At 45.6% G+C, this 27,428-nt stretch overlaps 1 protein-coding gene across 1 annotated transcript in view; it reads right to left on the minus strand.

Annotated features, from left to right (window-relative positions):
• Positions 1-792: 792 nt before the first annotated feature.
• Positions 793-27,428, minus strand: part of wfdc1 (WAP four-disulfide core domain 1) — a 51,510-nt gene continuing 24,874 nt past the window's right edge. Inside the window, exons 3-6 of the mRNA XM_072517908.1 lie at positions 26,271-26,354; positions 20,078-20,218; positions 17,489-17,539; positions 793-10,708 (exon numbers count right to left, since the gene is read on the minus strand). Of these exons, the coding sequence (XP_072374009.1) occupies positions 10,650-10,708; positions 17,489-17,539; positions 20,078-20,218; positions 26,271-26,354 (335 nt within the window). The 3' untranslated portion in view covers positions 793-10,649. The remainder of the gene's footprint in view (positions 10,709-17,488; positions 17,540-20,077; positions 20,219-26,270; positions 26,355-27,428) is intronic.

The raw sequence follows: 27,428 nt of genomic DNA on the forward strand, positions 1-27,428 counted from the left end.
TGAGTACGTTGCCTCCAGGGTGTCGGAGGTCTCTGTATGGGCTGGAGTAGCTCAGGTCAGGGGTCTTTCCTGGGTTGGGGCTCGTATGGCTGGTCTTCCCTCTTTAGCTTTGAAAATCATTAAACTTATTTAGCATGTCAAGTTGCAGTAAAAAGTCTTCCCTCTGTGTTGGAACCCTTTGATGTCTCGCCCAGCATGTCAACATCAATGGTCTATCAGATTTAGGTGAATGCCTTCCGTTTGATGTATTGGAAACTGAAGTGCTGTTTTTAGTCAATTTCATTCCCCTTTAACTACTTCAAGCCTCTGGCCATGCTGAGAAGCCTATAAACTTTGAACTGCATTGTTTACATTCAATTTCACGGTCCATCACCTTTTACAGGTCTCTTGATTGACAGATGCAAGCTATTTCAAAGGAGGGATTAACTTATTTGGTTTTATAGCTCCTCATTGTCCACTAACTGTGAAGTGCTTCCATCTTTGAGCAGGTGTTGCTTCTAACCATTGTTTCGAAGAGGCTGTTTCTTTGCTCTGAAGAGCTTCCTAGAAACACCGGTTTTCCCGCTGGTGGCAGCACTTAGTTTTTACTCGGCTGAATCATGGCCAATAGGTCATTGGTACATTGGGAGCAGTAATTTAACACTTTGAAAGTGGTGTTGCTGGTCAAAATTTCAAATGAGCTAAACGGCATGATTACAAATTATGATCTAAAATACTGTGGAAAAGACAAATTAATTACATGCTACGTGTTTGACAAAGCCTCTCTTGTTAAATTTTCAAACACAACAAAACTAAAATAAAACCATTTAATTTATTGTTTCAGAGAGCTTTTAATTCACAATCTTAACTTTGTTGCCATTGGTACAAAGTGAAACAAAAAAAAGTACTTGTACAGTACACAAATGTTTAGAACCGTAACATTGCATATTTAGCACCATGTAAAATATTGATTATCTGAGGCAAGTACAGCTTCGATCATTAAAGTAAACTGGAAATGGGTCACCATTTAAATCTGTGACATGAATGAAAAAACAGCAAGACATGAAAATAATTGCACAATTGAGATGCTCACGAGTCATAAGTGACAGTGCAATGGGGGAAATAGTCAAAATATTTCAATGTACAATGTTTTATTAGCACTGTTCCTGAAACAATCTACAATATGTTTAGCAACAAAGATGAAAGTTAAGAGCAGAATGCGTGACAACCACAATGATTATGCATATAAAATGAAAAGGTATATTTATGCAGGAATAATGGGAGCAAATTTCCATGCCCATTGCTCACAATGACTCAGAGGATATACTAGTTTGTGTTGTATTCTACATTTGTTTAGTGCATGGAACATCAGATGGTTGGTAAAATGTACCACATTGAAGATAGCTAATTTACTTTATTTTTTAAAATTTTAGCTTATAACTATTGCAGAAGGGACGGCAGTCTTGTGGTTTTCAGTACTGCTGGATTTCTCGACTTTAGTAGGAAGAAGCAGCTATTATGAAGTTGGGAGCACAGGAGGAAGTTTCCGGAGATGTTTCTGTACATGAGTGAAAGCTGCCAGGTTTGCTGGTTTTGTGGAGAGGCTCTTGGGGTTTGAAATGCCGCAGAGGATTTGTTGGCATTGAGGAGAAACCTGATCTTCAGTGGAACTGGGGGTTGAACTCACTTCGGGGTTCCTGAGGGTAAAGAACAGTTAGGGATTGGTCTCCTGAGGTTTGTTAGCACCACTGACCAATACCTAGACTGTGGCAGCACCTTGGACATGGGCCTGAGTGTCTTACAGAAGTCTGGAGAGTGAATACTTGATACCTTGTTCCATTCACGTTCATATTATTTTTATCTTGTGGCACTCATTGGTACTAGCAGTTCACCAGACCAGTGATTGCTTCAGGAGTGATGGGAGGATAAGGATCGGTGTGTCAGAAGGGATGGTAGCTGAATGAGACCAGTTAGGTATGAAAAGGGTTATGGTGTTCGGGTGGGAAAGTGAAGCTGAGTCCACAAAAGATTAGCCATGATCTCATTGAATGGCGGAACAGGCTCGATGGGCCAGATGGCCTACCCCTGCTCCTAGTTCTTATGTTCTTAAAACTTCTTATTCGTTCATGGGGTGCTGGCATCACCAGCTAGGCCACCATTTATTGCCCACCCCTAATTGTCCCTGAGAAAGTGATGGTGTGATACCTCCTTGAACTGCTGCAGTCCATGTGCTGAAGGAACACCACAGTGCTGTTAGGAAGGGAATCCCAGCATTTTGACCCAGTGACAGAGTGAAGGAACAGCAATATAGTTCCAAGTCAGGATGTTTGTGTGCCTTGGAAGGAAACTTGCAGGTGGTGGTGTTAGCATGCATGCGCTGCCCTTGTTCTTCTAACTGAAGAGATCGTGGATTTGGAAGGTGCTGTTGAAGGTGAGTTCCTGCAGTGCATCTTGCAGACGGTACAGGTGGCTGCTACTGTGCATTGATGGTGGAGGGACTGAATGTTGAAGGTGGTGGATGTGATGCTAATCAAGTGGGCTGCTTTGTCCTGGATGGTGTCAAACTTCTTGAATGTTGTTGGAGGCTGCACTCATCCAGGCAAGTGGACAGTATTCCATCACACTCCTAACTTGTGCCTTGCAGATGGTGGATAGGCTTTGGGGAGTTAGGTCAGTTACGCTCTGCAGAATTCCCAGCTGCTCTTGAGCAGGAATTCTGACCTGCTCTTGAAACCACAGTATTTATATGGCTAGTCCAAGTCCAGTGGTTATACCCTGAATGTTGTTAGCAGAGGATTCAGCAATGGTCATGCCATTGAATGTTGAGGAGAGATGGTTAGATTCTCTCTTGTTGGAGAAAGTAATTGAGGGACAAGTGGCAAGTAACATTAGCTCATGCCTGAATATTGTCCAGGTCTTGTTGCATATAGACTGGAGGTTAATTATGGATGGGCAATAATGTTGGCCTCACCAGCGTTATTAACATCCATGAATGTAGAAAAAAAACACTGATTGCTTCAGTATCTGAGGAGTTGCGATTGTGCATTCATCTGCGAACATCCCCATCTCTGACCTTGTGATGGAGAATAGATCCCTGATGAAACAGCTGAAGATGGTTAGGTTGAGGACACTATCCTATGGCAGCCCTGCAGTGATATTCCAGGATTGAGGTAATTGACCTCCAACAATCGCAACCATCTTCCTTTGTGCCAGGTATGACTCAAACCAGCGAAAGGATTTCCCTTGATTCCCGGTGACTTCAGTTTTGCTGGTGCTCCTGGATGCCAAGAGCAGTCACTCTCCTCTCCCCCCATGCTCTTTTGTTCATGTTTGGGCTAAGGTTGTAATGAGGTCAGGAGCTGTGTGGCCCTGGCAGAACCCAAACTGAGGGTCTGTGAGAAAGTTATTGCTAAATAAGTGCCACTTGATAACACTATCAATGTCACCTTCCATCACTTTGTACAATATTTCATGGCTCCAGGGTGGTGGAATTAACCTTCATTACTTCTTAATGATAAACTTGGTCCACACCTCCTCTGACACCCTTACTTCACATTTTAACTAGTAAAATATTTTTTTAAAGTTAAAATGTGAAAGCTTTTGAAAGTTTCAATTTATTCCAAAGCTGAGCAACCAATATCATTTGCTTTGGACACAGGAATAGTAACTGAATTTAAAAAAAAGAGATTTACATATACAAGTACGTACCCTAAAAGAATTAATATCATCTTAACCCAGACCGGGAGGAGTGTGAAGCAGACAAATCTCAACTGGAGTAACACGTTCAATTCTGAACACCACACAGAAAAGATTTAAGAGTATCGGTCTTGGGATAAGGAACTTCAGATATGTAGGAAGACTGGAGAAGATGGGGCTCTTCTCCTTGGTGAAGAGAAGGTTGAGAGGATATGTAATAGAGGTATTCAAAATCATGAAGGGTTTGGCAGAGTTCAAAGGGAGGAATTGGTCCCATAGGTGGGAGGATCGAGGATCAGAGGGCATAAGAAGAAAATTGGCCAGAGAAGCAATGTTGACATGAAGAAACATAGTGAGCGGCTAGGGTCTGGAATGCACTGCCTGAGAGCGTAGTGGAGTTAGGGTCAATTGTAGTTTTCAAGAAGGAACTGGATCATTTTTGAAAAAGAAAAAAAATGTATGACAAAAATAATAATAATCTTTTTATTGTCACAAGGAGGCTTACATTAGCACTGCAATGAAGTTACTGTGAAAATCCCCGAGTCACCACACTCCGACGCCTGTCCGGGTACACTGAGGGAGAGTTCAGAATGTCCAATTCACCTAATAAGCACATCTTTCGGGATTTGTGGGAGAAAACCGGAGCACCCGGAGGAAACCCACGCAGACACGGGGGGAACGTGCAGACTCCGCACAGACAGTGAGCCAAGTGGGAATCGACCCTGGGACCCTGGCGCAGTGCTAACCACTGTGCTACCGTGCCACCCTAAAATATTTAATGGAGTAAGAATTTCTTGTATCGGAAATCCAATGTCATTTGATTAATTTGGGGGCAGGTCTGTTGGGAAATCACTAGCACTGTGAATGGTTCTTTCAACTGTTTTTGGAATAAAGTCCATTTGGAAGTAAATCAAATGTAGATTTTTTTTTAATTAACCATGTAAAATTGTTTCAACTGACATTTGTTAGTAATCAGCTTAGGTTTAGAATTATATTTAGATGGTTTGGACATTGTGGTGATATAGTTAGACTGTGATGGAAACAAAAGGATTAGACTCTGTACATATTTAGGGGATATTTGGGCGATTTAATTTGGAATGTCTGGGGACATAAGTATAAGTTGAACTAGGTTTTATGCTAGGAGGAGCTTTTTCACAAATAATGACAAACTTTGGAATAAATTGCCGAAGGTAAGAAGGTTGGTGTCAGCACGCACTGATCTTCAGGATCTGGTTTGACTGGTCTGAGGAGCAGAGGGGACTTTATCAGTGTTTCTTTCTTAAACTGACCGAAAGCTACCCGTGTTTGTTTTAGCTTTCCCAAGCCACCGTGTGTGATTGGAGTGAGGAAGAGGGAGGTTTAGGATATTGGTGTCGACACAATATTTGTACACGACTCTTTCCAAGTTTCTGAGAAAATGAATTGTGGGATTGCATCCTGGACTTCCCCTCATCTAATTCAAAACAGAGAATCCACTCCCTTATTGAGTTATACAAATGTTCTAACATACATTTTTGGCCACTGACTTTGTAAAAGGTGACCTCTGCCATTGTATCCATCTGCTTACCTTTTTTCAATTATTTCAGTGAAAGGACAAAAGAGGAAGTAAGGTTCTGCGTACCACTGAGTGTTGTCGTTGGCGACCTATGGCTTACGCATTCCTCCACTTGGATCGAAGTGGGGAAAAGGGATGTGCACAAGAGGGGTGAATACACCTGTGTGGATGTGAAACCTGAAACTGTTGCTTGCGCGATAGGTTCAAATTTACAATGTGGGGGTGATTATTGTTATAAACTTTTTTTTTAATGTGTTTAATGTTGTTTGTGGTTTTGTGTATTTATGTTCTAACAATCCAGATTGACTCTAATGTCAACCTTCTAGCACTTGTAAGAGAACCATGTTTGTGGGTTGATATAGGACAGGGGCTGGTTTAGCACACTGGGCTAAATATCTGGCTTTTAAAGAAGACCAAGGCAGGCCAGCAGCACGGTTCAATTCCCGTACCAGCCTCTCCGAACAGGCGGCGGAATGTGGCGACTAGGGGCTTTTCACAGTAACTTCATTTGAAGCCTACTTGTGACAATAACCGGTTTTCATTTCATTCATTCATTCATTTCATTCATTCATTTCATTTCACATACAAAAGCACTGACCACTCAAGAAGGGTTCAGTGACACAATAATGTGGCTCCCTTATTGAAGTGTTGTTCATACCGGCATGGACATGTCTCATCTTCAGGCTGCCAGCATACACAAATCACATGATATATTATAGCACATCCTTACACTGCTGTGTGTTGGAAACATAGCCATACCTACTAAAGATGTACCCATAACACTTTCTAGCATGGAAATGGAGGCCAACGCCACTAGCAAACTTGTGGACCCAACTAGGAAGCAGCTACTGATGTCCGATGGCTCAGCCTTCATTGCAGCACCAGCAGAAGCCACCTGATATCTGGATGCTGCAGTAGAAACTTTGATTTCTGTCCTGTAAGCTCAGTTGGCTGTCCTGGGAGATATCTGAAACCTACCTGATGCTGTGCAGTGCATACCAGCATGCGAAGAGGCTTGAAGGGTGTCGCAGCTATCGATTCTCCGACAGATTTATTGGGTGCCATTTTGCGGGAGTGGCAGTGACTGTGGGACACAACGCTGCTCTCCTTTTGCTATTCTCAGGATGATAGCATCATGCTCTTGTCCCTGCCACTATGATAACCACCTCAGCATAGGTGTTTATGACCCCCCACCTCCCATCCCATCAACATGGTGCAGTCCACAGCTAGGTTGTGTTATACCCAAGCTGTACCTATGATGGTCAGTGACAGAGGAACCATTGGTGAATGGGGAATTAGGGATTGTGTTTGCTGGTATCCTAGTCAATTGCACTGTCGACAAAGAGACCAACCAATAATAGTGGCGGGGATTCTCCGACCCCCCGCCGGGTCAGAGAATCCCCGGGGGGAGGCGCGAATCCCGCCCTGACGCCGGATGCCCTTCTCTCCGGCGCCGTTTTTCAGGCAGCGGTGTGATTCCCGCAACGCCGGTCGGTGGCTGTTGACAGCGCCCCCCACCCCCCCCGGCGATTCTCCGGGCCTCGATTGTCCAAGAGGCCGTCCAGTTTTGGCCAGTCTCGCCAGCGTGAATTACTCACCTCACGCACAGCGAGACCTGGCAGGTGAGTATGCGGCGGCGGTCCTCGGGGGGGGGGGGGGGGGGGGGGGGGGGGGGGCGAGGGGGATCCGACCCCGGGGGCCCCCATGGTGACCTGGCCAGCGATCGGAGTCTACCGATCTGCAGGCGGGCTTCTTTCCTTCACGCCAGGCCCCTGTAGGGCTCCGCAATATTGCCCGGAGGCCGGCGCGGAGAAGAGAACCCCCGCGCATGCACGGAAATATGCCAGATGGTCTGCGCATGCGCGGAAATACGCCGGCCGATCCGCGCATGCACGAGATCACACCGGCTGTTCTGCGCATGCGCGAACTTGCGCCGTCCCTTCGCCGCCGGCTGGAGCAGCAGCAATCCCTCCGGCGTCCACCTAGCCCCCGAAGGTTCGGAGAGTTCCTTACTTTTGGGGACTGTTGACGCCGGAAGGGTTGGCGCCGGTTTTCCTGCCAGCGTGGGGACTTAGTGCCCAGAAGGGAGAATCCCAGCCAGTATGTCTGCTCACTTCCTCTCGCTCTTCAAGTGCTGGTCCTATAACTGAAAGCAAGGGCAGCTCTTCATGAAACCGAGGTTATGCAGCATGTAACAAGCCACCACAAAACTTGACATGTGCTTTGTCAAGTACCGCAGGGCTACTCCAGAGTGGCCCTGACAGCAGAAACGTTATTTACACTTGCCAGTGATTGCTTTATCACATTACACGTGGCACATGTGCATGAGTTGCAAACCAACGTCATCATGCATGACATCAGCCCTTTTCGCCGAAACAATCACGGTAGCACAGTGGTTAGCGCTGCTGCCTTCCAGCACCAGGGACCCAGATTCAATTCCGGCCTTGGGTGACTGTCTGTGTGAAGTTTGCATATTCTCCCCGTGTCTGCGTGGGTTTCCTCCGGATGCTGCAGTTTCTTCCCACAGTCCGAAGATGGGCAGGTCAGGTGGATTGGCCATGCTAAATTGCCCTTTAGTGTACAAAAAGGTTAGGTGGTGTTATTGGAATAGGGTAGGCATGGGTCTCGCTGAGGGTCAGTGCAGACTCGATGTAAGGATTCTGTTACATAATCCATTTCTATGTCATACCCAATTCATATCTCTTGTCCAGGCACATCAATTGTCTCTTATCTAACATCATATATGGCAGTGCATATGATTATAACAAATGACAACCATAATACAGGACATTTTTTCAATTTATGGATTATCAGTTTTAAATTCATTGGCCTGGAATTTGTGGTCAATGGGTAAATGACATCACTCGCTGCTGACTTTAAACTGCCCACAAAATATCTAGCAATCTCTGGATTTCCCCTTCCCAACACTGACTTAATTCTGCTAATAATTATAGGAGATCTTCAGTGTCCAACAATAATGATATCATGGAACAAGCTACATGGCCAACCATACTGAAACAGTCTCAGATGGCAAACTGGGAAATAGAAAAAAACACTGATTATTCTTCACTTTTTAAATCATTTTACAGAGTGTGAAAGAAAGATTGGAACACACACATGGGTTAGTTTGCAGCCAAATTATTATAATCTTAAAAAATACACTTTCTCTTACTGAAGTTAAAAAGAATTGTGGAATTTTATCGTAAGGGAGAAACTTTGCATTCCACAAATAAAACATTAGTTTTCCAGGGTCAGATAAGTTGTTGGGTCGTAATTGCGACTGAGTCTGTCATTACAAATCCAGCTACACCTCATTCAACAAAGTACAATTCTTTCGAGTGTTTTTGCATGGAGACTAATAATATAAAGTGTGGAAGTTCAAGTCAGGTCATTGGTTTGCACGTGCAAGGACTTCAACAGTGTACCCTATGGAGAAGCAGAGAATTTCTGGCAGCACCTTCTGGGTCTCTGTTCTTAACTGCACATGTGAGTACCCCAGAGGTTGCCATCAGTTACTGGCAGTGAACACGAAGTCTCACCAACATTACGATCATAAGATCCAGATCATTATCTTTATTGCCTAAGTAATTGTTTTCAATGTGGGTTAATTTCTTTGGCCCAGAATTTGCTGGGATGGAAACTTTGGTGAGTGCCGATAATTGGATTGTTCGCGTCACCTTCAATTATTTTTGTGTTGTTAATTTTTGGAGGGCGAGAGGTCAATGGAACAGGTGGGAGAATGATCGGACTAATCGTCTACCTCCTTAACCATTGCAATTTAAGAATTTGAATGGTTAACAAAGCTTTGAAGTCAGAGATTGAACATCTGCTTACAAAAGTAAAGGTTTATCACTGGATTACTGGGAAGAAAATGTATTGTTCTAAGTAATCTTTTTGGCCAATGGAACACGAGAGATGAAACAGACAGCCTGTTGCTCAGGATTCAGATTGTTATTTTCAATTTACTAGATGAATTGAATGCAGTTGCTGATACATGTGAAAGAACTTGGGCGGGATTTTCCGAGCCTCCGCGCCGAAATCGCGTGGGGCCGGAGAATAGGCGTCAAACCCGAGATCGGGTCTGATGCCGCTCCCCCGACTCTCCGGTCCCCAGAGAATCGGCGGCAATCGGTCACGCGCGGTCGACGCGGCACCAGCCGGGGGCTATTGAAAGAGGCCCCCGTGGCGATTCACCGAGTGCAGCTGGCCGAGTTCCCGCCGGCGTGGTTCTCTCATGGTTCCACCCGGCGGGAACTCGGCGTGGCTGTTGCGGATTCAGTCCGCGGCCGCCCTGTTGGGGGACGGGGGATCATTCACCGGGGGGGGTTGGGGGGGGGCTCCAGGACGGCCAGGTTATCGATCGGGGGCCACCGATCCGTGGACACGCACGATCTGTGGGGGGGCCTATCTTCTTGGTGACGGTCTGCGGTGTGGGTCGGCCATGTCGCGCGGGCGGAGCCCTGACCGGAAGTGCAGGGTCCCGTATCAGCAGCCGGAGCTGCGAGGAGCACTCCGGGGCTCTGCTAGCCCCCTTCTTCAAGAAAGTCCGGAGTGATTCGCGCATGTTTTTTCATGGGCGTGGGGACAGAGCCCCATTATTGGAGAATCCCGCCCCATATTCTTTTGGAAATTCGAAACATTCTGCCACTTTTGGAATCAGCGGGGTTTTGTTGGTTACTTAGAAATTTGTGGACCCACAAATCTTTGAGGTGGGCAGTGGAGTGGGCAAGGTAACCCTTCACTCCTGGCAGGCTGAATTAAATTTGGCATTGACTTTATTCCCAGCAAGAATCCACAACAAACCATTTATATCTGTAGAACAATTAGTTTAACTTGCTTCCCGGTTATGTGCTTTCTGTGGCTGCGTGCAGAACAATTACCATTTAATTGCTAACTGAAAATGAAAATGAAATGAAAATCGCTTATTGTCACAAGTAGGCTTCAAATGAAGTTACTGTGAAAAGCCCCTCGTCGCCACATTCCGGCGCCTGTTCAGGGAGGCTGGTACGGGAATTGCTCCATTGTTGGGGGTGCTCACTCTGTTAAACAGAAGCCACTTCCTGCGAATTGCTTAATTCAGTTTTCAGAGCACAAGTGCAGGAATTTCTTAACATTTGCAGGGAGATTAACAGCAAATTGTCCAGCAATTTACAGCGATTCACAGCTCACTGTGTACCTCTTTGCCACAAATTGATGGAGCTTTTACCGATGTGCGGCTTTAACTCGTCATTATTTTGCCAGCAGATTCTGGGCTTTTACTTGATGTGCAATTAACGATGAGGCTGACGTGACTCACAGAGTAATGATCCGAGTTACCTGTGGATTTGCAACAGTTGACACTTGTAGAATTACGGAAAGTATACTCTTAATCACATTGTGTTCTGACAACAGATCTTGCTGTACCTTCATTTTGGCAACTTTAGCCCAGATGTTTATAGTGGTGCTTTTTGTAGCCAACTGCATTATTGGAACTAGTTCCTGCAAAATGAAAATAGTCATGTTACAAATATATTTGTCTAAATTTGTTCTGTTTGCTATCATGAAATTGATTTGTGTCATTCTCTTTGAGACCTAGAGGGCGAGAAAAGAAAACACATGACATGAATAATGAATAAAGGGGCTGGTTTAGCACACTGGGCTAAATCGCTGGATTTTAAACCAGACCAAGGCAGGCCAGCAGCACGGTTCAATTCCCGTACCAGCCTCCCCGAGCAGGCGCCGGAATGTGGCGACTAGGGGCTTTTCACAGTAACTTCATTTGAAGCCTACTTGTGACAATAAGCGATTTTCATTTCATTTCATGAAGCTCCTCATTTAATTTGCCCATGAGTGTTGACCTTGTGTGGGGATTGCAATGGAGGGGTCCCGTTCAACAGGACACTGCAGCTCAGAAGAGAAGGTGGCAAATGAGAGGGGAGGCAGTCACAGCATTGGAAGGCACACTGCCTTGAAATTTCAAACTGGATTGCACCATGGAGGGTAACGCTATCCTGAAACTGTTGTGGGTTGAAGCTGCCAGGCCTCAGAGATTAGCAAGCAACAGCGCCATCTACCTTGGAGATTAAGCTTCGACACAATTTATACAGGAAGAGAAGCGACCAGAAGAAAGATTTAATTTTCACGAACTCCGGATGTTAAAAAATGATTTACAATCAATAATGAACTTTAAGCGCAGTTATTGTTGTAGTGTCGGAAACATGGCAACAAAATTATATACAGCAAGCTCCGACAAACAGCAATGTTAAACAATGATATCCAGTGGCGTTGCGGGGAGGTTGGGGTGGTGGTGGTACACTGCATATGGGGAGGGGTTGGTGGTGGTTAGCTTGGCTGAAGGATACATTTTGGCTCGGACCTAACCAAAAGAGGAAACTCCTCTACTCTGCCTGGAGCCTCGGTTTAGCATCTAACTCAAAACATGGCAACTCCAACAGTATCGCACTTCCTCAATTTTGCACCATTGTGCCAGTTCAGGTAATGTGCTCAAATCCCTGAAGCCACAACCTTGTCATTGCCCCACCACAGCTGACCAGAAGAGCTACACAGCAATCAGATTTTAGTAAAAGTATATATAATTCATTTATAAAAAGAATGTACATTAATAGTGATATTTACAAATAATTAGATTGATTAAAATTTCAGAACAGAGGGAGGCATTTCGTCCAATTTATAGGGCCTGTGTTCGCTCCAGAGAGCTAGTTATCTAATCTCAATTTGCTGCTTTTTCCATCTATTCCCTCAACATTTTTCTTCATGTTTAATTCCCTTTTAAACGTCAGGACTTATAATTCAATCACCAGTTTTGGCAATACATTCCATATTCTAATCGCCCATTGCATAACTCCCCATTTTGCGAATAGTGTTAATCCTACATTTATGCTCCCTGGTTGGAAAACGCAATTACGTTTGACTTCAAAAATGTTCTATGACTTTTCACATTAAAAAGAATGTTCCAACACGATTAACAAGCCAGTTTGACCGAGACTCTCAGTTCAACAATGTGAGGGAGGAGAATTAATAAAGGCAGTTGAAATTACTGGTGATGTGGAATTTGATTATTCTGCCTGATATAAATGTAACTCCCTCATATTACTGGATTTAGCAGATCCTCCCTCTCCAATGATACAATCGATGCTCTCTGCTTGGATAAAATAATGTATTTTAGTAGCGAGGTATATTTAATTTCTCCCTCTTGTCTGCCAATAATAGACATCATTATATTAATAAGCTTTTTAAAAGGCTTGACTCAGCATTTACCCACTCTTTTTTTTCCCCCCCACTTATTTGGGAAGATTCACCTCGATTGCGTCCGGGCATGGAGGACTTCTTGGAGGACAGGTTGAGTAGGTTGGACCTGTACTCGTTGGAGTTTAGAAGAATGAGAGGGGACATATAGGATTCTCAGGGGGCTTGACTGAGGGGCTGTTTCCCCTTGTGGGAGTGTTTAGCACCAGAAGGCAGAATCTCAGAGTAAGGAGTCACCCATTTAAGACCGAGATGAGGAGGAATTTCTTCTGAGGGGAGTGAATCTGTGGAATTCTTTACCTCAGAAAGCTGTAGAAGCTGAGGTTAAATATGTTCAAGTCTGAGGTAGACAGATTTTTATTCAGTAAGGGAATCAAGGGTAATGGGGATAAGGTAGTAAAGTGGAGTTGAGGGTGATCAGATTAGTCATGATCTCATTGAATGGACTCATTGAATTGAGCAGACTCGATGGGCCAAATGGCTTATTTCTGCTCCTACATCTTATTGGCTTATATACCTATGCTTTTATCTCTTTGAAATTAATTTGTATGGAAGCTAAGTTGTCGTGGACAACAAAGAAAGATGCAAGTTGTTACCAGTAGAAGTCATGCACCCCTAGTAATTAAAGTCTGATCTGTACTTGCAATTCACATTGAACTTACTGTCTGACATTAACAGCCCATAGGATGCTGCAAGCTAATGTATTGAGGATGGTAGAGATGTTAGATGGGATAATCTGTTCCGCCAACCTGTATGACTTATTTTGAGGATCTTGCAAATAAGGCTAATATAATGGAAGCATTCTGCAAGTCTAAATTAAATCTAACAGAATTACACTTGAAAGACTGATAATTAAATGAAATTCACAGCTGTGTGATTGAATATGAACTTTGTTACATATAGGAAATGGGGTAATCATGGGAGGTAATATTAATCTGCTGGAAGAAACGGAGTAGAGTTCCACAGTGTCAGTCCCTCGATCCTCATTATTCCTAATTTACATGAACTAGAAAACAAAAGGTAAAATTTTCTGACAATAGTGAAACAGAGGTAGAGACAGGGCATATTATGAAAGGCTTACAGAAGTATCCGATGAGCAAACGGCCAAATAAATTTCATCAATATATTGTACATTGGTGAGAAAAATTATATATTATAAAGACAGAGTAGAACTGAATTCACAAAGGCAGGTTTAGAATGGAACTTGGGAGTTTCATCACTTTCACAGTATAATTTTTATTATTGTCACAAGTAGGCTCACATTAACACTGCAATGAAGTTACTGTGAAAAGCCCCTAGTCGCCACATTCCGGCGCCTGTTCGGGTACACAGAGGAAGAATTCAGTATGTCCAAATTACCCAACAGCACGTCTTTCAGGACTTGTGGGAGGAAACCGGAGCACCCGGAGGAAACCCACACAGTCACGGGGAGAACGTGCAGACTCCGCACAGAGAGTGACCCAAGACAGGAATTGAACCCGGGACCCTGGCGCTGTGAAGCTACAGTGCTAACCACTGTGCTACCGTGCTGCCCTGTCTGAACAATACAGCAAAACAAACGGAACATTGGAATGTATATCTAAAACAATAGAGGGTAATTATGCTAAGGCTTTACAGTTTTGCCCATGTATTGAGTATCGTGTTCAATACTAGTGAGCAAAAAACTTACACAAAAGATCTCGGGCGGGATTCTCCCAGCCTTGGGCCGGACCGGAGAATCCCCGCGACCGGGCCATGCCACTCCGATGCCAGCACGCGATTCCCCGCAGAGCGGAAAATCGGCGCCATTGGCGCCAGCGTGGTTGGTGCGGCGCCGGTCAGGGGCCATTCTACGCATCCGGCCCGCCAATTCTCCGGCCCAGATGGGCCGAGTGGCTGCATTTAAAACGCTAACGCTGAGTCCCGCCAGCGCCGTCCACACCTGCTCGCAGCCAGCGGGAACTCTGCGTACAAGGGTGGGGTGGCGGCCTGTGGGGAGTCCGACCCCGGGGGAGGCCACCGATGCGGCCTGGCCCCCGGCCGCTTTTCCTACGCAGCTGCCCCCATAGCCCTGCGCCATTTTGCGTCGGGGCCGGCGTTTTGAGGTGGCCCCCCGCCACTGCGCATGCGCAGATCCCGCAGCGACTGTTTGTGCCGGAATCAGCAGGTGGAGCGGTGTGAACCGCTCCAGTGCCATGCTGGCCCCCTGTAGGGGCCAGAATCACTCCTGGCGTGGACACTCTGCCGCGGGATGGGAGAATCCCGCCCTTCATTCTACTGGAGGAGTGCGGCTTGGTTAGTATGTTGGGAATTGGTTAGACCTGATCTGCACCACAGGCTCTATCAGGTGCGCAATTGATGGCAGCGCCTTTTTTATTGCTTACCATTTTGTTTTTGTAATAATAATAATCTTTATTGTCACAAGTAGGCTTACATTAACACGGCAATGAAGTTACTGTGAAAAGCCCCTCGTCGCCATACTCCTGCGCCTGTTTGGGGACACTGAGGGAGAATTCAGAATATCCAAATTATCTAACAGCACATTTTCCGGGACCTATGGGAGGAAACTGGAGCACCCGGAGGAAATCCACCCAGACCCAGGTAGAACGTGCAGACTCCGCACAGACAGTGACCCAAGCCAGAAATTGAACCTGGGATCCAGGCACTGTGTAGCAACAGTGCTAACCAGTGCTACCATGCTGTCTTAAATGAAAGTGCATGTTTCCCTCATGAATTAACATAGTTTTAGTTCCACCTCAGTATCTAAAAAGAGTCATACTGGTTTGAAACTTTAACTCTCTCCCTTCACAGATGTTGCCAGACCTGTTGAGTTTTTCCATCATTTCTGTTTTTATTCCAAATCATCGATATTCAATGCATCAGGAGCAGTATCACGTAAAATCCAGGGCGAAATTCTCCCCAAACGGCGCGATGTCCGCCGACTGGCGCCCAAAACGGCGCCAATCAGACGGGCATCGCGCCGCCCCAAAGGTGCGGAATGCTCCGCATCTTTGGGGGCCGAGCCCCAACATTGAGGGGCTAGGCCGACGCCGGAGGGATTTCCGCCCCGCCAGCTGGCGGAAACGGCCTTTGTTGCCCCGCCAGCTGGCGCGGAAATGACATGTCGGGACGGCGCATGCGCGGGAGTGTCAGCGGTCGCTGACAGTTTCCCGCGCATGCGCAGTGGAGGGAGTCGCTTCCACCAGGCGGAAGGGAAAGAGTGCCCCCACGGCACAGGCCCGCCCGCGGATCGGTGTGCCCCGATCGCGGGCCAGGCCACCGTGGGGCACCCCCCGGGGCCAGATCGCCCCACGCCCCCCCCCCCAGGACCCCGGAGCCCTCCCGCGCCGCCTTGTCCCGCCGGTAAATCGGTACTTTAATTTACGCCGGCGGGACAGGCAATTTATCGGCGGGACTTCGGCCCATCCGGGCCGGAGAATCGAGCGGGGGGGCCCGCCAACTGGCGCGGCCCGATTCCCGCCCCCGCTGAATATCCGGTACCGGAGACTTCGGCAACCGGCGGGGGCGGGATTCACGGCAGCCCCCGGCGATTCTCCAACCCGGCGGGGGGTGGGAGAATGACGCCCCCAGTTCTGGTAGTTCTCACAGCATGTGCATGACATTGATGATAACCCGCCGGCATCATAATCTCTTTGTAAGAAATGTGCAACAAACCATAAACCTGACTTCACTAAACACATGCATGCACTTTTGTGAACAAGTGATAAGTATTAGTCTAATTTGTTCTTTAACTCTCAATTTTCCCTATCGGCAGGCAGCTTTCTGAAATAAAAAGCTGTTTGCATTCTTTACTGCTCATTTTTAGGCACTATCAGGGTGGCTGGGGAGGACAGAAATCAGCCAGGACTGATTTTGAAGAAATCTTGCATGTCATCAATACTTCCCGGATTTTCTCCCAACACATCTGGATGAGTGTGTTGAAATGCCACATTAATAAAGGAAATATGTCGGGCGGCATTCTCCTTTCCGGGGACAAAGTCCCCATGCCGGCGGGAAAACCGGCAGGAACCACTCCGGTGTCAACAGCCCCGAAAATGTGGAATTCTCTGCGGAGGGGTTGGTGCCACGGCAGCCGGCTGCAAAGGGACTGCACGAGTTAGCACATGCTCCAATGGGCCGGCGTGATCTCGCGCATGCATGAACCTCCGGCATGGTTCCGGGTCTAACCACGCCAGCGGGACTGGCCAAAAACCGACGGCTGCTCGGCCCATCGGGGCCCGGAGAATTGCCGGGGGGCCACTTTCAACGGCCCCTGACTGGCGTGGTGTGAATCCTGCCCCCGCCCGAAAACCGGCGCCGGAGAATATGGCAGCCGGAGTCGGGGTGGCGGGGCGGGACTCGCGCCGCCCTCCGGGGATTCTCCGACCCGGCCGGTGGGGGGGAGGGTGGGGGGGTCGGAGAATCTCGCTGGTCATCTTCCTGGTGTCAAGTAGTGTTGTGTCTTGTTAGGCCAACAATTAAATATTGTGTGAACACTTGGACTTATGTGATAATGATCGATTGCCTTAGTTTTGCAAAAGACTGTTTTGTGTTCGCCACCGAGCAGGCTGCCAAAGGGAACAATATTATAAGTGGGCCTTGCTGATGGAAGTCCTTCTGGATACTCAATACCGAGTGAAATGACTTTCAAACAGTACTGGAAGAGTCACCCTGGGGGTGTAGGGAGAAGGGAGTCTACTGAAAAGCTGGCAGGAGCGTGGGACTCAATCATCAAGGCTAAATATTTGCTGGGAGCAGGGCACAATGGATTGCAAAATATTTTGGTTGTTAATTAGTTAATTGTGAAGTACCTTTTCTGTAGTTTGCTATAATAGTTGCCTATAAGTCTGTTTAGTTTATGTTGATGTTACAGTAATAAAAATCATCAATTTGAAATCTTGTGCGATTCTTTCTATTGGTTGCTGGGATTGGACATTATTTTAAACAACTTTATCGGTCTCCATGGGAATCGTAACATGTAATACACAACATGTAATCAGTGGGAACACGATTCAATTTACTACAAGTTCTTACCAAAATAATCCTTATAGTCCTTGTACATTTTCGGTCTTAAGTTGCGCCCATCTGAAAACAGACATTTAGAGTAATTAGGATGAACTTTTGAGGAAATAGTGAACAAACCGTCATAATAATAGTCGTTTATTGTCACAAGCAGGCTTCAATGAAGTTACTGTGAAAAGCCCCTAGTCGCCACATTCCGGCGCCTGTTCGCAGAGGCTGGTACGAGAATTGAGCCCGCGCTGCTGGCATTGTTCTGCATTACAAGCCAACTATTTAGCCCACTGTGCTAAACCAGCCCCTAATAGCATTCTCTTGTGAATACCGTGATAGCATTCTCTCTTTAAACATTATCTGTCAAAATAGCTCATTGCTTTCTGATGTGTACAAGTTCATTTTTCTTCAAAAGATAAGAACATTAAAGGGTTCCTGGCTTAAATAATATGCCCTTTTATGGTAATTCAAGTAATAAATGGTTAACGGTGTCAGAACATTGGGTCTCCCTGTATGTCAATGTTGTTTGTTGTTTACCCGAGCTATGGCTTTGGTGCATTGAACAGTAAAAGGCCCTTAATCCATTATAAAATGATTTATTTTCAGCGAACACAATAATTCATGGATAAAGGTGATGGTGAATATGCTGCACTTTATTTTAAAGAATAGATCTTCATAATTAAGAAATGAAAACCTGCATTTATGTCATCCCTTTCATGATTTCAGGATTCCCGAAACATCTGCAGCCAATGCAAATGTAGTTACTGTTGTAATACATGACTGACAATTTGCACATCGCAAGGCCCCACAAATGGCAACGAGCTCATAACTAAATAATGTGTTTTAGTAAATGTTGGTTGAGGGAGAATTATTAATCAGAACACTTGGGAGAGCATCCCTGCTCACTTCTTTGTATAGGGCCGTGGGTTATTTTCAAACCATCGAAGACAACAGACAGGCCCCAGTTTAACTTTTCTTCATAAGGATGGCACCTCTGTTAGTGCACCGCTTCCTCAATACTGTACTGGAGTGATAATAACCCCCATTCTTCTGATGCAGAGGCAAGTATGCCTTCAGTCAGCTCTAACTGACAAGATCTAAAACTATGAAGATTGAATCACCTACTGTGGCTGCATGCTAATCTATCTGGTTGAGATTTCTACGACTAGGGTAAGGCGATAACACAGATTTTCTGATTAGGTGAGCATTTGATGGGTACTCTACCATAAATGTGCTGACTCCATAGGCATCTCTGAGGTCAACCTCATTAATATTCTATCAGTGAGGTTCTAAAGTTGAAACTACTTATGATTGGGATCTCATCCATTAATCGCCAGGAACTTTGGTGCTTCTCGAGCATGGAAAAGCTTCGGGAGACAGGCATAGTGATTTGCAGCTTTGGAAAGCGAAAGGTTTCTTTGAAAAATACAGGAAGGGGCCACAGACTAACATGTTCAGATGAAGCCTTTGAAATTTTGCTGGAAAAAGCATTGCAGAGAAGGGAATGCCCTGTCCAGCACTGAAGAGCACAGGACAGCCAAGGAAGGATGGGTGGAACTGGAGAGTAATAATATTTCCATGCACCATAGAGTTGGAATTATTGCCAAAACAAATGTATTCATCCTATCAAATAAATTAGAGCATGAGAAGTTATTATTATTTTACATTAATCCCTTCATATATTAATGATATTCCTGTGTTGGAGGACTATCAGTTCAATGTTTGTGGAAAACCAACTTTGTCTCTTATTCATCAAAGCTCACAATGGACCAATTTACCAAGCGACTTTACAGAAAGCAATACACCAAGACTGTGCATCAGGATACCAATGTAATCTGTCGCCTTTTCCCTCAAATCTGCCAGAGGCTGAAGAGATGGGGACAATGGTATCCAGGCACATGGGTACCTCACAGCATCACTCTTTACAGTCTATCCCTTTCTGATATATCCAGCCTGTAAAATTTAGACTGAGCCCAGGCTGGAGCTAAAACAAATTCCCTTGGCTAATGTGGTGCTTCCCCCAGCTCCATTCCATCTCCAGGCCATTCATGAGGCAGTAGGGCTTCATGCAACACTCCGAGTAGCTGTCAAGCTCGATAAGAACCAACTGAAGTGGTTCCAATGGTCCAGGCAGATGTAGAGACTCCCCTTGAATGCATTCCTCAGGACAGGAGCAGCCATAGGCTACCTTGTAGAGGGGTCCATCACCCTCCTCCACTTTCCATCCCCCCACCTTACCCCACCCCACCTCACCCCACCAATCATCCTACTCCAAACTGGACTGGATCCAAAAGCCATTTTAAAAATATACATATTTAAAGAATTTGGAGGGGGTTGAAGTGTCCGCTCTCTGGGCAATATAAACTTGTTGGCGATCACTCGGTTTCAGCATTTCAAACAATGTTTATACTTTGTTTGAAATTTGTACTGACTGGAGTAAAGGATCATTGCTCAGTTTTTACAGTCTGCCAAGGCCACCCTTGACAAGTAAACATCAATCAATTCAGACCCAAGTTTTGAGTTAACTACCATTCAATTATCAACACTTGTTCCCCAATTAATATACAGTCACCACAGTATCTTTGGAGAATACGTGAGATATTAACTGACCACTATTTCCTCGTTGCTTTATGCACTGCCCTCTATTTGGAATTCCTTCTGCAGGATTCCCAGGATTTATGATGTGACATTCGTAGCCAGTGGGACAATGCAGGGGTTCATCTCCATCCTCTGTCGTACTACAGGCTTCAGCTGCAAGAAAGACAAATGGCTAAACAAACGGCCATGATCCAACTTTGTGATTATATTATAGTATGTGATTAAAATAATTAAAGTTTGTGCAAAAAAAAGTTTTTTAAAACACTTTCAATGTCTGCTTTCTATGTTATGTTGTTAATAAGATATTAAGAGAATCAGTGAATATAAAAACATGGATAAATAATTCTTTTAAGTTGGCTCAGTTACAAGATCATAAAAAGTAAGAGCAGGGCTAGGCCATTCTGCCCCTCCAACTTGCTGCATCATTCAATATGATCATGGGTCTTTTGATTGTTGCCTTACATCACATTCCTGCTACCTCACCATAAGCATACACTTCCTGGTAGGTCGAAAATCTGTCTCCCTCAGCCTTAATACACAAATAATACATCATTAATCTTGTTGCTGCTCATAGGACATAGAAAATAGAAGCAGGAGTAGGCCATTCGGCCCTTTGAGCCTGCTTTACCTTTCAATATTATTATGGCTCAAAATCCAACTCTGTAACCTGATCCCGATTTCCTCCCATATCCTTTGATCCCTTTAGCTCCAAGAACTATATCTAACTCCTTCTTAAAAACAATATTTTGGCCTCAACAGCTTCCTGTGGGAGTGAATTCTACAGATTTACCATCTCTGGGTGAAGAAATGTGTCCTTATCTCAGTCCGAAAAGGTTTACCCCCATCCTTAGACTGTGAGCCCTGGTTCTGGACACGCTCACCAGATGTAACATCCTTCTTGCATCTACCCTGTCTAAGCCTGTTAGAATTTTATAAGTTTCAATGAGATTCCCTCCTCAAACTTCTGAAATCCAGTGAATATAATTCCAACCGACTCAATCTCTCCTCACATGTCAGTCCCACCATCCCAGGAATCAGTCTGGTAAACCTTCGCTGCATTCCCTCTATAGCAAGAACATCCTCTCTCATATACCGAGACCAAAACAGCACACAATATTCTAGGTGCAGTCTCAACAAGGCCCTGTATAATTGCAGCAAGCATCCCTGCCTCTGTATTCGAATCCTCTCGCTGTGAAGGCTAACATGCTATGTGCTTTCCTTACCACCTGCTACACCTGCATGCTCATCATCAATGACTGGTGTACGAGGACACCCACAGATTTCATTGCCCTTTCTTAAATTACAGCCATTCAGATAATAATCTGCCTTCCTGTTTTTGCTACCAAAGTGTATAACCTCACATTTACCCACATTATGCTGCATCTAGCATACATTTGCCCACTCACTCAGCTTGTCCAAATCACAGTGAAGCATCTCTGTAACCTCCTCACATCTCACCCTCCCACCCAGCTTGGTGTCATCTTCAAATTTAATGATAGTCCCTTCACCTAAATCATTAATTGTGAATGGCTGGGATCCTAGCACCAACCCCTGTTGTACCACACAAGTAACACAGAACATAGAACATACAGTGCAGAAGGAGGCCAGTCGGCCCATCGAGTCTGCATCGACCCACTAAAGCCCTCACTTCCACCCTATCCCCGTAACCCAATAACCCCTCCTAACCTTTTTGGTCACTAGGGGCAATTTATCATGGCCAATCCACCTAACCTGCACGTCTTTGGACTGTGGGAGGAAACCGGAGCACCCGGAGGAAACCCACGCAGACACGGGGAGAACGTGCAGACTCCGCACAGACAGTGACCCAGCCGGGAATCGAACCTGGGACCCTGGTGCTGTGAAGCCACAGTGCTATCCATTGTGCTACTGCCTGCCATTCTGAAAAAAAACGTTTATTCCTTCTCTTTGTTTCCTGTCTGCCAACCAGCTTTCTATCCATTCAATACATGAACTCCAATCCCATATGCTTTAATTTTACGCGTCACTTGTGTACTGTTAAGTGCATTCCAAGCACTTGAGCATGTGATTTCACTGCCCTCTTTGATGTGGTCAATGTTTACAAACATTGGCATTTCACTGATGTGTGAAATGATATGAATGGATCAAAGCTATAGATGGTTTGTAGAAGCTATCAATCACAGACTACTACTTGAAAGCTATGAATGGCTTGCAGCTAATGGATCTGTGGGAACCAGACGCAGGAATGGACATGTGGAGCTGTAAGCTCAGTATTACAGCTATAATGCTTCCTAGAGCCCCTGACTAGACTGCTGTCTAGCTTCCAGACAGGAAATGATCAGTGTAACTTGCATCCCGGTTGTGTGCTTTCTGTGGCTGTGTAGCAGAACAATTATCATTTAATTGCTAACTGAAAATGAAAATGAAATGAAAATTGCTTATTGTCACAAGTAGGCTTCAAATGAAGTTACTGTGAAAAGCCACATTCCGGCGCCTGTTCGGGGAGGCTGGTGCGGGAATTGAACTGTGCTGCTGGCCTGCCTTGATCTGCTTTCAAAGCCAGCGATTTAGCCCAGTGTGCTAAACCAGCCCCAGAAAAGTTCCTTTTCTGTGTGGTTCTGTGTGGGGGGAGGGATGGGGTCTCTGTGGAGAGGATTCCTTTAGGCAGATGGTCCCTGTGGGGGGTCTCCCTATTACAGGGGACCCTGAGGGGTCCCCTTATTTCAGGGGTCCCAATGCAGGTCCCCCTATTACAGGGGTCCATAGGGGTCTCCCTATTACTGGAGTCCCTGGTGGCTGGGTCCCATCTAACAGGGATCTCTCGGCTGTCCCTTATTACAATCCATTCCCATATTTGGGGGTAGGGGGGCACCCCAGCAGTCTGGGGGGAGGGGGGGTCTGCTGTGTGGTTGGTGGGGGGGGGGGGGGGGGGGGGGAAGAGGTCGGGGCCAATTTGTGGTGTGGCCCAGGTGGGGGAGGCGACCATGGGACCTCACTATCGGTCCGCCCACCCAAGACGGAGGCCTGACATCAGGATTCCCTGGGTATTCCTCGTACTCCACGGCATGCATAAACTTGCACTGAAAACACGGAATTGCACCCCGCTTTACAACCACCGCATTAATAATTAATTCTCTAAGCGAATGATAAAGGAATAATCTTCAGCTCTCCTTGCTAAATAAACCAAACTGGAATGATCCAATTTTCAAAACCGTTGGCTGTTCAGGATGCCTACAGCGAGATTTTAAAAAGCATTATTATTCACATCTGGCATGCTGAGAATGAGAATGTTTCAAACGGATGACTTTGAGTAAAGTCATTGTGATGAAAAGTGAAGCACTTTCCAATTTAAAATTCAGATGACTAAAATTATTCATATGTTCAATTACTGAATGAAAGTAAATACCCTTAATCACTGTTCTACTTATTTCCACAGCTTAGTGAACTGTGAAAGGGGACAATATGCTTGAACATCTATGATTAACGACAGACTTTTTTTTGTACTTTGTATTTTCTTAATCCTGCGACAAGTGTACGGCGCAAGGAGAAGTTGCAAAGAAACAGGAACTCAGCAAGCATCTTAACAGGCTCAATCGGCTTTGTAATTTTCAGTTCAAATACACTTATATTTCTAAGTTCTTTATGAGTAGGGATGATGACACAGATGGCAAAATGTTGCAAAATATTTGTCATCACATACATTTATTTTATAAAATACAGAAAATACCCACATTGGGCAGATTGTGCTCCACTCTTCTTGTTGCCGGTCATAGAAACAGGCTGCACAGTATCGAATTTAAATTTGAGAGCACATTATTTCAAGAAGTTGCAGAAAGGGGACCAATCCAGTTAAGTGTCCCTGTGTAGTAACAACACCCTTTCCAGTTTTTGAAATGGAGGCTCATTAAAAAAATGCTTTAATTCGAATTTAATTTAAATTAATCAACTAAACACAAGGTCAGTTAATTAGTATAAAACCTGAAGTCAATTTGAAAATTGAAAGTTAAAATTAAGTAACAAGGGATCGTAGCATTAAAGGGTTCTGAATTTGTCAGTAAATTAAGATCCAAGACATCTAGATATTTAAGAGACAAGTAAAAACTTTAAAGTCAATCTCCTTCTAAAATAAAGTGATACCAGTACAGGGAAGCAGCTAGTTGGTGAGTGTTTAATGAGGCTTCTGTGTATTTAAATCTTCGGTTTATTTCTATTAGGCCAGTTAATAGCCTAATAAACAGAGATATGGAGGGCACTTCACTCTTGTGGAATGTGGGTTTGAGCTCTGGGTTTCAGAGTTTGAGCAGCAACAGCTGCTGTTCCTGTTGTGCTTCCATGAATAGGACGTTTCTAGATGAGCTCATCCTGCAGCTTAAGGAGCTGGAGATAGGGAAGGAATAGGTAACTGCCTTGGAGGCAGTGCAGAAGTCATAGGGCACAATTCTCCGGAAAGGTTTCTAAGTTACCGCGAGCTTCCCGGCGCTCAGCCCAGCGGGGCCGGCAACGCTATTCAATGTTAATTGGTCCACTTAATGAGGCCTCACGGGCTTCTTGCCGCAAATGAAGGCTTGCCATCTGATTCGCCAGGACCGTGATCGCCAGCCCCCCCGTTAACAAGATCGAGCTGCCCTTGCTCAGCCAATCCCAGCCAGCTCGCAACAATGGGACCCAAGGGACCGACCCCAAGATTCGGGGATGCTGACCTGGGGAGGCTGCGAGAAGCCATGGGGGCCAAGAGGGGTGTCCTGTTCCCCCGAGAGTTCAGGAGAGTCAGCCACAAGGTAGCCAGTGCTGCCTGGCATGAGGTGGCGGCAGCTGTCAGCTCGGGGAGTGTGACCAGGAGGATTGGCCTTCAGTGCAGGAAGGTCAACAACCTACATCGGACAGCACGTGTGAGTAGACACCAATGCTCCCCCCCAAGGGAGCATCCACCCCCAACTTCCCATGTAACTCCCAGCCTTCCCTCCACCCCCCTCCCCCCTCAAGCCCTCCTGCACACCCCCTCTCCCATCACTGGGAACAACGCGTGTGGCTAACGATGCTCTTTCTGTGTCTTCTCAGAAAAAGCTCTCCACTAATAGGCGGGAGAAGGCCTAGACTGACGGAGTGGTGCCAAACATAAGAATCCTCACCTCCTTTGAGGAGGGGGCCCCGGAGGTGACTGGTGTGGCCGAGGACAGATTGGTCACCCACACGGAGGCCGACGGACGCCGCAGAGGTGAGGAACCACTTTGTTCCACTCAGAGGACCTGTCAAACGTGAGTTGTTGTTGCCTTACTGACTGACCCATCCCTCCCACTGACCACATGGTCATTCTTCCGCAGGTCCTCCAGTCGACGGAGCCGGCCCATCCCGGGCGGCCCCCTCTCCTGATTCCGAGGAGAACACCTCAGAGGAGAGCTCCGAGGATGCAGCCGTGGTCGTGGCACAGCTGTCATCCCCACCTTCCACCAGCGCAGATACACACACCTTGGTGAGACATGCTCGTGGTCAGGCTTCTGGGGCACAGTCTGGTGAGCACCACACCGCTGGTGATGCACATTGGGTGGAGGCAGGAGCCCCCAACCAAGACAGCAGTCAGAGGTCTGCTGGATACCTGGACCCAGCTGGGACCCAGCCTGATGCTGAGCCTGTGGTTTAGAGTTACCGGGGGCTGATGGAGATGATAGTGACCAACCTGGGCATTCAGAGGGAGGTGTCAGTGACACTCCAGCATATCCACAGCCGGTTGGAGGAGGCCCAGAGGCTAAGGGCATAGGAGATGTTGCCGGTAATGAGTGGCACCAAGACCAACACTGCTAGGGTGGCGACCACAGTGGAGAGCCTGGTGCTCATCATTTGGTTAAATTGACTGTATTGTGTTTAGCAATGTTTCAAATAGAGGATATAGATTTTTACTGTTTTTTTGTTCTAATTCACCAAGGATTTTTGGCACTCAGTTCATTTCCTGGACTTTCTCCACTTTCCATTGTTAATATTAGAATAATTCAAGACCTTAAATATCGAGCAATAAAACCAGACCATAAATCTACAAGATTGAGGTGTTCAGCAACTTGAGGGAAAAAGAAACGACAAAATTGTCATCTCCATATGAATGGCAGAACAGGCTTTGGGAGATAAATGGTCGTAGAAAATAATAACCTCAATCATTCATTTACAAGGAGTTATGTTGATATATTGACTCAGCTCACATGTATCCAAATCACTAATAATATTGAAGAAACAACACCTTGAAGTACTTCCTCTGGTCCGTCAAGGAGCCATCCATTGCCCCCGAGCCATCTAGGTTTTGGCTGTACCAACCAATCTAGAACTAAAAATTGACATGAGTTAAACAAGCCAACACAACGACAAACACACATAGTGTAACTTTTTGGTGTGACTGTAGGACAAAACCTATAAATGCTTTGTATATCTGAACTGCAATACATGCCACAAAATATTCTTCTTAGAATTCTTATGCAAATTCCACAGATAATTTTGTGTAATCAGTTGGGGCCTCAGTATTCACATCATTTCTCTTTTCCATCAAAAAGTATTTTTGCTTGTTATTGGAACCCATCATTTGTATTGGTACATGAGAGAGAGAGACACATAGAGAGAGTGAGAGTGAGGAGTGTACAAACATCTGTCTCCGGTAATCCCTGCTTCCATTTCTGTAAGTTATTGCAGTTTTTTGTTTTTCCAGTAAAGGCAGCAAGACATTCTCATGTCATCCCAAGCCTGTTGCTTTTTTCCATACTTCAAAAGGCTGAAGATAGCCACTATGATCCTGAACAGGAGTGTGGCAACTGGGGGGTTTTCACAGTAACTTCACTGCAGTGTTAATGTAAGCCTACTTGTGACAATAAAGATTATTATTATGATCTTTATCAATGATGAATATTCTTCCTATGAAAGATCAACTCCTACATTTCCAAGATTAGAATACATTCACTTAAGAGGCTACAAGGAAATCATGTTAATTATTTGAAAGTTTAGATTGCAAAATCCAGTTATTCTTTTTTAAAAATAAATTTAGTGTACCCAATTAATTTTTTCCAATTAAGGGGCAATTTAGTATGGCCAATCCACCTACCCTGCACATCTTTGGGTTGTGGGGGTGAAACCCATGCACACACGGGGAGAATGTGCAAACTCCACACGGACAGTGACCCAGAGCCGGGATCGAACCTGGGACCTCGGCGCCGTGAGGCTGCAGTGCCACCACTGCACCACCGCGCTGGCCCTCAAATCCAGTCATTCTTATCGTATCCTCCTCACCTTCACATACTTCAGCCTCTCCACAAACCTGAAGAAATCCCACATGATGCAATCCAGAACAAATATTTTATAGAAACTACATTCTACTGGTTTGATATCTGGAAGCTAAAATCTTTATTTTGCT

The sequence above is a fragment of the Scyliorhinus torazame genome, chromosome 10 (genome assembly GCF_047496885.1).
Source record: "Scyliorhinus torazame isolate Kashiwa2021f chromosome 10, sScyTor2.1, whole genome shotgun sequence".
Taxonomy (NCBI): Eukaryota; Metazoa; Chordata; class Chondrichthyes; order Carcharhiniformes; family Scyliorhinidae; genus Scyliorhinus; species Scyliorhinus torazame.